Consider the following 12,185-nt stretch of genomic DNA (forward strand, 5'->3'; position numbering starts at 1 on the left):
TGTCGCCCAGACTGGAGTGCAGTGGCATGCTCCCGGCCACCGCAGCCTCAATCTGCTGGGCTCCGGTGATCCTTCTGCCTCAGACTTCCAAGTAGTTGGAACTAAAGACATGTGCTACCGCACCCAGCTAAGTTTTTTTCTGATGTACTGTAGAGACGAGGTCTCGCCAAGTGCCCGGACTCAGGCAATCCACTCGCCTTGGCCTCCCAAAGGCCTCAGTCTCCCAAAGACCTTGGCCTCCCAAAGTGCTGGGATCACAGGCTGAGCCACCGAACCTGGTCAATTTGTAGTTCTTATCTAAGGAACTTTGGGAACCAGAGAAGGAGATGTTTTGATGAGATAAGAGGGAGGAAAACTCCAGGTGTGCTGATATGTAGCTGAAGTCCTATATGTGGCCAACCTCAGAAAGGATAGATAAGTGTCTTACGAGGCTCCTCAGATCTGGGAGTCCCCAAGAGATGGTTTTGCAGGGCCATAAAATACCTTGATTTTCTTCTTTATTTGTTATGTGATGTTATGCCAGAGTCAGGCTGGAAACAAGCTTTAGCATATGGGGTATTAGGGTAATAAAGCCCTGTCTGATGAGTCCTTACAGGCATGACTCCCCAAGACTCTTAGGAACATGAATAAGCGAAAAAGGCCAGATTTAGTCTTCCTGTTTATCCAAGTATTGTCAGGGCCTAGCATGGTGTGCAGGTGATTTAATATTGTTGTTTTCAAAAATAATCCATACTCATGATTATAACACACTGTATTTTATTATTATCAGATATTGCCGGGATGCCTTTGCAGTCCTGTGGCTCTGGGTAAATTAGGTTGTGTGAACTGGAAGGAACCCCTCCCCGTGCCCCGGGCCTCAGTTTCCCCACTGTAGACGGCAGGTGCGAGGCCCCATCCCCATTGCCGCCATAAGGCTGAGCGGAAAAGGCCCGGAACTCCAGGAGGAGGTCTGGGAAGCGAGCCGGGTTCTCCCAGGCCCGACCGCCCAGCGCCCCCTACCGGCCGGCTGCATCTGGCCGCCCTACCGCCCCGTCGTGTGCTACACCCACAGCAGCCCCCCGGTTCCCTTCCGGCGGCCGCCATTTCTCAATCCCATCCCGATCCCGATGAGATTCCGGGCTTACCCCAACCAAACCGTAGATCGCCCACCCTGGACACCGCTCGCATGGGCGGCGGCTCTGTTCCCGTGCGGCCGAACAGCACGGCCCACACCCAACTGCCGCGCGGAACCAATGAGAAGACCCGGTTTCCAGCCGTCTGCGGAGAAAAGGTCACTTCCGGAGGCTGGGGCGGACGTGCTGAGGTGTTCGGGACGCGTGCTGAGGTGTTCGGGACCCGGAGGCATCCCCCCCCCGGCCTGTGAGTTCAGCGCAGGGCTGGGCAGGCTGCGGAGCCGGGGGCTCCGGGACAGGGAGTCCGGGGTCCTCGGAGGCGGCCGGCCGAGGTGCTACACGCCGTCCTCTGGTGTCCCGCCCGAGGGACCTTGCACGGGGCCAGGATGGGGAAGACGACGGTCCCGACCTCCAAGCGCGCCCCGAGCAACCCCACGGCGCAGCCGGTGCTTGTCAAGAAGCTCACTCGGAAGAAAAACAAGAAGAAAAAACGGTTCTGGAAAAACGGCCCGCAGGAAGTGGGCAAGAAGCCGGGAAGCCACCCCAGGAATGTTGCGGTGCGACCTCCGAAGGTTCCAGAAGACTTTTCTCAAAACTGGAAGGCGCTGCAGGAGGTGAGGCTCGGGGGAGCCCGGAGGAGGCCCGCGGGGTGCAACCAAGGGAGAGGCTTGGGCGGCCCCAGCTTTGAATGAAATCCTTGAAAACTGCCGTTCACGGGAAAAGTGGCCCATCGGGGGAGATAGTGAACTTGGGGGCAAGCAAGTGGCAGACCGTTGATGGAGAGGGTTGTAGCAATACTTGGAGCTTTTGAGCAGGTAACACTTGATAACAGCTACCCTGCCCCCAGTTATTGAGCTCTTAAGATGTGCATTCTGCCATGTGCTCTAAAACGTGTTCTTTTGTCATCTCCATAACAACCCCGTAAGGTAGGTTCTTTTAGCATCCCTGTATTATAGGTGAGAAAATAGGTCCACACAGGTTAACGATTTTATTATCTAAGGTTGCAATTGGGAACCAGGACTCAAACCCAGGCAGGTTGGCCAGGTGTGGTAACAGCACTTTGGGAGGTTGAAGTGGGAGGATCACTTGAGACCAGGAGTTTGAGACCAGCCTAGGCAACATGGCGAGACCCTGTCTCTACAAAAAACTCAAGTTAATCTAGTGGGATGGTGCGCATCTGTAGTCCCAGCTACTCAGGAGACTGAGGTGGGAGGATCGCTTGAGACTAGCAGTTCAAGGTTGCAGTGAGCTATCGTGATGCTGCTGCACTCCAGCCTGGGCAACAGAACAAGAGCAAGACCTTGTCTCTAGGAAAGGAAAGAAAAAATCCAGGCTGATTGAACCTGAGTCTATGCTCTTTACGCTGTGCTGTGCCTTCTGCCTTTCCAGGTGGTGGTGGCTGGCGCTTCTATAGAGGTTGTTCAGTTGTTCTGTGTCAGACACTCTTCCAAGCTGCTGTTACTACCCTTGTTCTCTTTTTTTTTTGAGTCAAAATCTCACTCTGTCACCCAGGCTGGAGTGCAGTGGCACGATCACAGCCACCACAGCTTCAACCTCCTGGTCTCAGGTGATCCTTCTGCTTCAGCCTTCCAAGTGCCAGCTAATTTTTGATCTGTTGTAGAGACGAGATCTCACCAAGTTGCCCAGGTTGGTCTTGAACCCCCTGGATTCAGGCAGCCCTCTTGTCCCCGCCGCCTCCCAAAGTGCTGGAATTACAGGCACTGTAAATGCCTTTTTTACATTTTTTTGAGACAGGGTTTTACCCTGTTGCCTAGGGTGGAGTGCTGTGTTGCAAGCCTGGCTCACTGCAACCTCGACCTCCTGGACTCAAGTGATTCTTCTGCCTCAACCTCCCAAGTAGCTGGGATTACAGCTGTGCACCACACCAGGCTAATTTTTTGATTTTTTTGTAGAGATGTGGCTTCACTATGTTTCTCAGGCTGGTCTCGAACTTTTGGGCTCAGACAATCCTTTTGCCTTGACCTCCCAAAGTGCTGGAATTACTGGCATGAGCTACTGCTTGCAGCCTAAAAGAAACTTTTCATTTATCATAGTCTTCGGTCTTCCTCAGACCCTCGTAGCAACAGCAAACCTAGAAATCTTAAAGGAACTGGTACACCAAGGTGCTGGCCAAGGTCGTGAGGGAAGTAACTCTAAAATGAACTCTACATTGCCTTAAAAAGTGAAGACAGGCTGCCTGTCCTCCCCTTAGACTGACAATGGAGTGGTATGTGGTGTTCACTGACTCCACAGGTACTTAAGATGTAGAATGTGAGCTTCAAATGTTGCAGGCAGGAAGGAGCAGATGTAAAGTTGTGCAGTAGAGTAAGGTAAGCAGAGAGACAGCATTTCACCACCAGTGATTTACGGGTGAGAACAAGGAAGGGCTTTTTCAGAAGTATTTGAAAATGAATTTCAGTGATGCTGGCACAGAGTGTCCAGATGTGATTGGTGTACTTATGTATCTGTACATGTGTACACAAGTTTTTTCAGTTTGTTGTGTGTCAAATTAAAATGTAGCATTGTTTTATTTTGGGTCCCATTAGCTGCTGAAACAAAAACCGCAGGCCCCAGAAAAGCCTCTTATCTCTCAGATGGGTTTCGAAAAGCAGTCCGAAAGTATCCAGCCAAACAGAAAAGAGATCTCAGGTAAAGCAAAGGGACATGCGGTGCCGACAGAGAAAGACCAGAAGGCCACCAGGGACTGTGTTCCTTCAGGATCTAAGCTGGACAGGACCATGCCAGTGCCTCCCACAAAGTCAAGTGGAGCAGAGCTCAGTGAGAAAACCAAGAAAAGGACAAATGGTGACATTTCTCCAAAACGAGGGGACATCAAACATAAGAAGCGGAAAGCCAAGGACCTGGCCCCGGCCCCACCCACTAAGTGAGTACTGGTAGTCTCTGCCTGAGTCTCAGCTGTGGTGATTGACACGGGCTCATCTGCCATCCCACCTCTGTCTTCCTCCCACAGAGAGTTGAGGCCCTGCATCTCTACTTACTAAGGCCTGTCTCCTCACAGATGTCGAGTGTCGAGTGGCCTCACAAGTTTCTCCGTCACCTTACCCTGGTGTTTTGTGTTTGTTTACTTGCTTATGACTTGTTTTTCCCAGAAGGTAGGCTTAATAAGATGAGCTTGTTTCATAATCACTGCTGTGTCTTTGGGCCTCGCACAGAACTCGGCACTCAGTAAAAGTATGAATGAATGACTACCAAAGCCAGGGAGACCTGCATGAGAGACCTGTCCCTGCCTCTTGCCAGTTGGGTGACTCAGGCAACTTCCTGACATCCCTGCACCTCACTGTAGTCATCTGTGGTGTCATGAGGAGATTGTGAGATGTGGCATGCTTGACTCAGTGCTTGGTGATGACATAATAAACACTATGCTGGTCACTTGCTGGGGCGGACCAGGAGTCAGCGGCCATCCAGAATGGCTCAGCTGGAGATGGCATATTTGTAAGTCTCAGGCTGACTTCGTGTCGCCTGGGTATTGAGGACACCGCTACTGAAGGAATGAATGGTTTGAGGGCCGCCTGTGTGTTGCACCAGGCAAGCCGGGACAGTGTTCGGCCAGGCAGGCCCGGCTCCTCCTGAGGCTTAGTGTCAAGTAGCGGAGACAGTGATCAGCAGTTAGCTGGAGTAATTGAGCAGATGTGGTCAGGACCTGCCCAGTGAGGAGGTTATGGGAGCATGTGGCCAGAGGAGCAAGTCCGTCAGTGCGGTCGGGAAGAAAATAACGAACCTGTTACTTTTATAATTAAACAGAAAACGCCAGCAGTCATTACACCTGAGAGGCAGGTCATATGTTTCTGTTTTATAGTTTTCGTGTTTATCTGTAGTTCTTAAATCTTGGGTAATGAGTGTATTTTCTCATTAAAAAGAAAAGTGAGGGGAGGAGAGTGCCCAGGTGGTCAGAGCAGCAGCTGGGGTACCTGGAACCCAATGGCAAGAGGAGCCTACACTGTCACCCTCTGCGACACCACTCCCCCCTCGCCCCCCCATGATCAACCTGCACAGTCAGCACCATACAGCCCCACCTGACTGCTGGACAGGGCTTCCTGGTAGGCAACCTGTTCTTTGTCTTTTAGGGAAGACATCTGGTTTGATGGTGTGGACCCAGCGGATATCGAAGCTGCCATAGGCCCAGAGGCAGCCCAGATAGCAAGGAAACAGCTGGGTCAGAGTGAAAGCAGCATCACCCTTGTGAAGGAGCAGGCCTTCAGTGGGTACGTGGGGCCAGTGGGAGGCACTGGAGATGCCTGGCCCCAGGGGCTGGGGGCTCTTCAAGGGAGAAGGCACACTCCTCCAGTCGAGAGGGCGAGCTCCTCCCAGGATCTGCCAGGCAGGAACCATGACCACAGAGCTTGTCACATGGTTGCCACGTAGTAGGGCAGGAAGCGTTTCTGTGCCCACACTGGGCTTGTGGGCCCTTTGGGGTCTGACCTGGAGTCCTGGGTCCTGCGGCATACACTGACCTGGAGTCCTTGGCTCCCCTTTAGCCTGACAAAAGCTTTGGCCATGGACTGTGAGATGGTGGGCGTGGGCCCCATGGGGGAGGAGAGCATCGCCGCCCGCGTGTCCATCGTGAACCAGTATGGGAAGTGTGTCTACGATAAGTATGTCAAGCCCACTGAGCCCGTGACAGACTACAGGACGGCGGTCAGCGGGATCCGGCCCGAGAACCTCAGGCAGGGTAGGTTGTCCTGGCATGGGGACAGAAGGGCAGGTGCTAGCTGGGTTCGTTCTCCCTGTGTTTCCTTTTGGCTCGGGAACTCTGTAGCAAGTCCTGGAACATCTGCCTTCCCGGGACGATGGGCCTTGAAGTGCACATGGGCCTGCCCACGTCCTATGCTTCAGTGCCTCTTAGCCACCGGCCTGAGGACCAGGGCAGGGCTCCTGAGTTGCTGTGCACAGTGTGGTAGGAGGGGCCAAGAAGGAGTGTGTCGGGGACCAGGAAGAAGGCCAGTGGTGAGGGGCGGGTTACGAGAAGGAAGGCTGTGGGATGGGGGACCTTGGGAATCCCTAGGAAAGCTGTGAGCAGCGAGAGGCCTGATCCAACTTAGGTTCCAGCAAGTTCCCTCTGTCTGTGATACTGAGAACGGACTGCAGGGGGTCCGGAGGATGCAACAGCCTGGTGGGAGGCAAGAACTGGTGGTGACCAGGGTCAGGAAGCATAAGAAGTGACCAGAAGTGATGTCACCCAGATGCAGCGGGAGGCTGAGTCCATGGGTAATGGGAGAGGCATCCAGGGTGGCCCAGGGCTTGGAACCTGGAGGGATGCTGGAAGACTCTTGGGGTCCAGGCCTCGTGACCTCATTTTCCTGCAGCCCTCTGTTCTCTCTGCACACACTGCCTGTCTCTGCATTACTGTGCACAGAGCCATCAAGGCGGCCCTCCCTTCTTGAGCAGCAGGCTGACCAACATCTCTTGGCTGCAGTTCTTGGGGGGAAGGCTGGTCATGCTGGGGTCCAGCCACTCTTGGTCTGATCAACTCTGGCTGGGGAGGGGCAAAGTCACTGGGCAAAAGCATGGTTGCTGGAACCCCTCCCTGTGGTTTCGGGTGTGGGAGTGGCTCCCATGAGTGGAGTCAGGGGCGAAATGGTTCCCAGAGCATATCCAGAAGCAGACAGGACTGCCTCAGGGCCCAGGGTCTAGTGGGAGTTAGTCTCAGTTGGAAAGTCGTAAAGTTCAAGCCCTGATTTTTTATTGTGAGATGGAATAGTGAAAGGGACTTCTCTGCCACATGGCTCTGTGAGTTTCTAAATACTTCCTCTCAGCTTGTGCCCTCCTCTGAGCCCTGACTAGAGTTGGCAGACTGTATAGAGCACTGTCTTTCCTCCTTTCCCCAGAGGCAGAAGGTGGGTGGGTGGGTGTGATCGTCTGACCAGGGGTGGGAGGGGGCCTCGCTCTCAGAGAATGGTGGTGATTTATGTGCTGCTGGAAACCTTTGCTTTGATTTCTCAGGAGAAGAACTTGAAGTTGTTCAGAAGGAAGTAGCAGAGATGCTGAAGGGCAGAGTTCTAGTTGGGCACGCTCTACACAACGACCTGAAGGTGCGGGCTTTGGGCCTCCTGGGAACTTGGGTCCCACTGGCTTTTCCATGCATGTTGCAGGCACGCCCTCATGTTGTCTGCCTGCAGGAGCATCATCCGTGGGATTTTTTGCTTTTGTTTTTTTGAGTTGGGGTCTGACTCTGTCACCCAGACTAGAGTGCAGTGGTATGATCATGATCACAGCTCCCCACAGCCTCAATCTCCTGGGCTCAGGTGATCCTCCTGCTTGAGTCTCCTGAGCAGCAGAAGTTTTTGAATTTGTGCTCTGTGTTGGGAGTACTCGAGTAATAATACCAAGTACCACTTACGGGTTCTTACAGTGTCCTAGGAGCCATGCTAGACAAGGCATTTGTTCTGAGAGTCCCCAGCTGAACCGGTTCTGGGACCAGAGCAGCTGGGAACCCTGCCCTAACAAAAATGAGGTCCCATGAACCTCTCGTGGGATGTTTCTTTCACCTGCGGACGGCCGAATGCCTGCTTGTGCCACCTATGACCGAGGCCCCTCACATGGGAAACCTGTTTGTACTGGCAGGTGCCCTTGTGGCTCGTGTCTGGCATGTCTGACCCTTGCTTATGCCTGCCTGACCCTTGCTGTGGCGATGAGAGCCTGTCCTTGTGTGCAAAGCCAGACCCGTTGCCGTGCCCCTTCCCTCCGATCTAGTGCCTTCTGCAGAAGCAAAGCCCCGCCTCTTCCTCTTCAGTCACTGCCTCGCTAGGCAGGGAGCTGGGCAGGGTGGCCGTTCGAGGCTTGATTCGCCTCCTCCTCACTTCCACATTGGCCGGCTCAACAGGCAGCTGGGTGAGCTCAGGTTCACCTCCAGCCCCCCAGAGGGCATGGCCTCCAGCTGTGCTCCTGCAGGGTCTCTGCTGATTTGAACTGCCTGGGAAGACGGGGAGCTTGTTCTGACAAAAAGTCATCTCGTGTTGTGTCACACTCAGACTGCCACCGTAGTCACGTGTCCTTTCCTCCTCACTCTAGCTCCATTCCTGGGACCAAGCAGACTTGCGTTTAAGTCTCTCCTGAAGATGAGAGGTTATGTTAAGGTTGCAAGATGCGCTCTTAAACTCTTTTTTCATTTCTAACTTCCCAATTTGGGGAACCAACTCAAAGCACAGGAATAGGTTGGTTGCCTGTTAACTGATGACTGTTTTCGAGATTTTATTTTTATCAGTGTAGCTCCAGCATTGGGCATCACCTTCAGTTAGTGTGATAAAATTCTTTCAGAAGCTCAGATTCTTCGGTGCTTTTTTTCCCCATGTGCATATGCATGTGTGTATGCACACATGTGTGCATGCGTGTGTGTGTTATTTACTGGGATTCCTGTAAGGTGTTATCTGGAAAAGGGGTTTCCACTGTGACAAACTAAAAATAAAAATGATTGTCATATTTTCTTCTAGGTGCTGTTTCTTGATCATCCAAAAAAGAATATTCGGGACACACAGAAATATAAACCTTTCAAGAGTCAGGTGAAGGTACTTAAAATGAGTGTGACTCACGACCTCATATTTCTGTTTTGCTGGTCTACCTCATTGCTGGTTCTGGTCTCCAGTAGCTGACTTGTTGGTTAAGAGTTTTTGTTTTACTTTTCATTTTAACCTTTAAAACGAGAATGGCCATGCTCAGTTGCTCAGCCTGTAATCCCATGCCTTGGGAGGCTGAGGTGAGCGGATTGCCTGAGCCCACGGGTTCGAGACCCGCTTGGGAAACTTGGTGAGACCTCATCTCTACAATAAATCAAAAAAAAAAAATTACCCGGGTGTGGTAGCGCACGCCTGAAGTTTCAGCTACTCAGAAGGCTGAGGCGGAAGGATCGCCGGAGCCCAGCAGGTCGAGGCTGCGGGGGCCGGGAGCGACCACTGCACTCCAGTCTGGGCGACAGAGTGAGACTCCAACTCAAAAAAAAAAAAAAAAGATGGCTCTGATGGAGGGAAAGTAATTCCTCTCTGATAGGGTCGCCGATAAAGGGTGTGATGCCACTGTCATATCTGCTCCAGAGGGTGCAGAGAGCAGAGGGCAAGAGACGGGATGCCTCTTCCCTGGCCCTCCTCTATTGGCTGATGGCTGCAGCCTCGAGTCTGTGAGCATTTCCAGTGAATGGCAAACTGTAGGTCTTGGGTTGGGCTCAGTGGTCAGTGCCTCCCTGCCTGGTTGGAGCGCCCCCTCCCAGGCAGGGCCTCCCCGGGCCAGGGTCTGCAGCGGCCCCTGGCCCAGCATGCTGTCTCTTCTCTGCAGAGTGGAAGACCATCTTTGAAGCTACTTTCGGAGAAAATCCTGGGGATCAGGGTCCAGCAGGCAGAGCACTGTTCGGTAAGAGTGTCCTTGGGCGGCAGTCCTTGGGGTATGTGCGTCCTTGGGATTTGGGGGGCAGTCCCTGACCTGGAAACCCAGACGCGTGTCACCTGACGCAGACACGGGTGAGGTGGGGCCTGGGCACTTTCTTTGTTAGGAGGCCAAAAAGAATGAAATGGCAGAGCAGGCTTACAAATGTTGATTCAATTCTGAATATTTATATTTAAAGCAAATCTTCATAAAACTACCACATTGGAATTATCTGGAGAAAAAGTTGCCATTCTAAGTTGGGACTGTGTGGTCCGGGCTCGCTTGCCTCCCTCGGCCCTCCTGATCGACTCTGCTGACCAGGCTGGCTCTGCCTTCTGCAGCCACCCCCCCATAGATATCATAGTGTGACTCAGCACTCCAGGCCCTTTTGCCTGTCTGCTTGACCCTTGTGCCCCTGCCCCAAGCTCCCGACCCGCCGTCATTCTGTCTCTGTCAAAGTTGGACGTCTGATGAACCTTAGATACCATGGGTGTCACTTTGCTTCTTGGGGGTTCCTTTTCTCCTGTAAGCAGGAGGATCTGGGTCACAGAAATGTAGTGCACTGCCTGCTTCTTGTGCCCTCCCTCATCCCCTTGCTGGCATCTCATGGCAAGGTCCACATCTTTTTTTTTTTGAGTTGGAGTCTCACTCTGTCGCCCAGACTGGAGAGCAGTGGCCGCTCCCGGCCACCGCAGCCTCGACCTGCTGGGCTCTGGCAATCCTTCCGCCTCAGCCTTCCAAGTAGCTGGGAACTACAGGCGCGTGCTACCACACCCGGCTAATTTTTTATTTACTGTAGAGATGAAGTCTCGTCAAGTTGCCCAGGCGAGTCTCGAACCCGCAGGCTCAGGCAGTCCATTCACCTCGGCCTCCCAAAGTGCTGGGATTACAGGCTGAGCCACCAAGCCCAGCCAAGGTCCACATCTTACTTGGCTCAGCGCCCCTAGCACAGTGGCTGGCGTGAAGGCCTGAGCATTTGTGGGGTTGGCGCTGGCCCGTGGTGATGCTCTGTCACCCTCTGAGACAGTCAGTGTTGTTCTGTGTCATCTAGATTCAGGATGCCCAGGCAGCGATGAGACTGTACGTCCTGGTGAAGAAAGAGTGGGAGAGTATGGCCCGAGACAGGCGCCTCCCGGTGGCCACTCCGAACAACAACAGCGATGATGCCTAGCAGCCCTGCGGCTGGTGCTGCCCCTCCTGCCGTTCTGTGGTGGTGGTGCCTGTGGTGCCTCGGCCCAGGGGCAGTGTGACTGCACCACATGGACAGATCAGGTCTCCCCAAAGCGGCAACTGTGGTGAAACATTTTCAAAATCATGGCAGCAGAGGCGTGGCGTGCACATTACTGCGTACCTTGTCCCACTCTGCGTTGGAGCCCTGGTCACACCATAATGTATTTGGGGGCAGGATGGACAGGGGTGGGGCAGGGGAAGAAGTCAGAGTTGTATATCCTGGGCACAGCCAGGGTGTGGGCCACAGGGACCGCTGGGGCCTGCCCCGTGGCTGCTGTTTGCCAAACATGAGTGGGGATGGGGTATTGGGGCTCTCAGCCTACACTGACTGCACTGTCCCCCCACCCATCTGATGGGCTTGGACGGGACTTCCCCTGGTCCAGGGGCAGAAAGCACTCTGGGTGCTCAGCGCCTGCCTCTGCAGAGGCCACTTTCCCTCTCGTTGCCTTGGATGATGTAACACCCAAGGATTTGAGGGACCCAGACTGGGTGTCTGCCGTCAGCTACTGAGATGTGACTGGCCAGCACTGCGGTTGTCTCATCTGGAGCAAGGCTCTCTGGGAATGGGCATCCTTTCTCCTGGTTGTCTGACTTGGCCCAGGCTGGGCTGGTGGGTTGGCCCCTCAGAAGCTTCTCCCATACACGGGAATGAGGTCTTAGTTGCCTGGGCACAGTGACTCGGTTACTCCTGGAGGCTGCTGACATGCCGGCCTTGGGCTGTAGAAGCTAGAAGGAGCTGCATGACTTCTCATGGGCTAGCCTGTGGCTTTTTGGCCAGACTGTGTTTTGAGGATCTTTCTGGGAAGTGGAGTCAAGAGTGGCTAGGGCTAGTTGCACTGACAAGCGAATAAAGCCTCAGGCTTTATGGAGCCTTCTGATAGCTGTACAAAAAAGGTACAGATGCACTGAAGGTGTTACTATTTAAGATAAAAGCACATGTTGGCTTTGAATGGAGCCTGTGGAGGTTCAGTGTCTTCTCTTACTTAGAAAAGTCTGGAACTACTGTGTTCAGGGTGCTGCCTGGCCCCACAAGGACGAGGTTTCTACAGGCTACAGAATTAAGTGCCCCTGCTGGCCAGTCATGGCCCACCTCAGAAACAACTAAGGCACAGAGGAACTTGGGCCTTTTTATTGGTCACCTGGGGAGAGTGAGATGCATGCTGGTCCCAGGTGACCATTCTTCCTCTTCCCCCCATCCACCCCCCTGAGGAAAACATTCCTCCATGTACTGGGCAGCTCTGCTGTGGCAAAGAAAGGGGTGGGGAGGGGGCGCATGGGGGCAGGGAGGCCTCAGGGTGTCTGTGTCCTCCCCAGCTTCAACCCAGCGGCTTTCTGTCTCGGGCTGGGAGGTATGGCCGCCTCCAGCCTCAGGAGCACTTTTTCCGCATAAGAAACCAGCTCCTGGAAGGAAGAAGCAAGCAGGTCGGTTTTCACAGACACTTGCAGGGTCCAGGAGCATTTATCTGCGTGGCT

The 12,185-nt window shown here is 53.7% G+C and overlaps 1 protein-coding gene across 2 annotated transcripts; it reads left to right on the forward strand.

The window, feature by feature from the left end:
* The first annotated feature begins 1,435 nt into the window (after positions 1-1,435).
* Positions 1,436-11,666, forward strand: REXO4 (REX4 homolog, 3'-5' exonuclease). 2 transcript variants are annotated; one of them, XM_008070804.2, is made up of 8 exons: positions 1,436-1,726; positions 3,659-3,996; positions 5,198-5,335; positions 5,609-5,802; positions 7,074-7,162; positions 8,561-8,635; positions 9,396-9,470; positions 10,534-10,677. In XM_008070804.2, the coding sequence occupies exons 1-8, from the start codon at positions 1,499-1,501 to the stop codon at positions 10,651-10,653; spliced, it is 1,257 nt and encodes a 418-aa protein (XP_008068995.1). In that variant the 5' UTR covers positions 1,436-1,498; the 3' UTR covers positions 10,654-10,677. The 2 variants fall into 2 exon arrangements, with proteins under 2 accessions (XP_008068995.1, XP_008068996.1); XM_008070805.2 differs by lacking the exons at positions 5,198-5,335; positions 5,609-5,802 and having other exon boundaries at positions 3,831-3,996; positions 10,534-11,666.
* The last annotated feature ends 519 nt before the right edge of the window (positions 11,667-12,185 follow it).

The sequence above is a fragment of the Carlito syrichta genome, unplaced genomic scaffold (assembly GCF_000164805.1).
Source record: "Carlito syrichta isolate Samal-C Ts95f unplaced genomic scaffold, Tarsius_syrichta-2.0.1 Scaffold314018, whole genome shotgun sequence".
Lineage (NCBI taxonomy): Eukaryota > Metazoa > Chordata > Mammalia > Primates > Tarsiidae > Carlito > Carlito syrichta.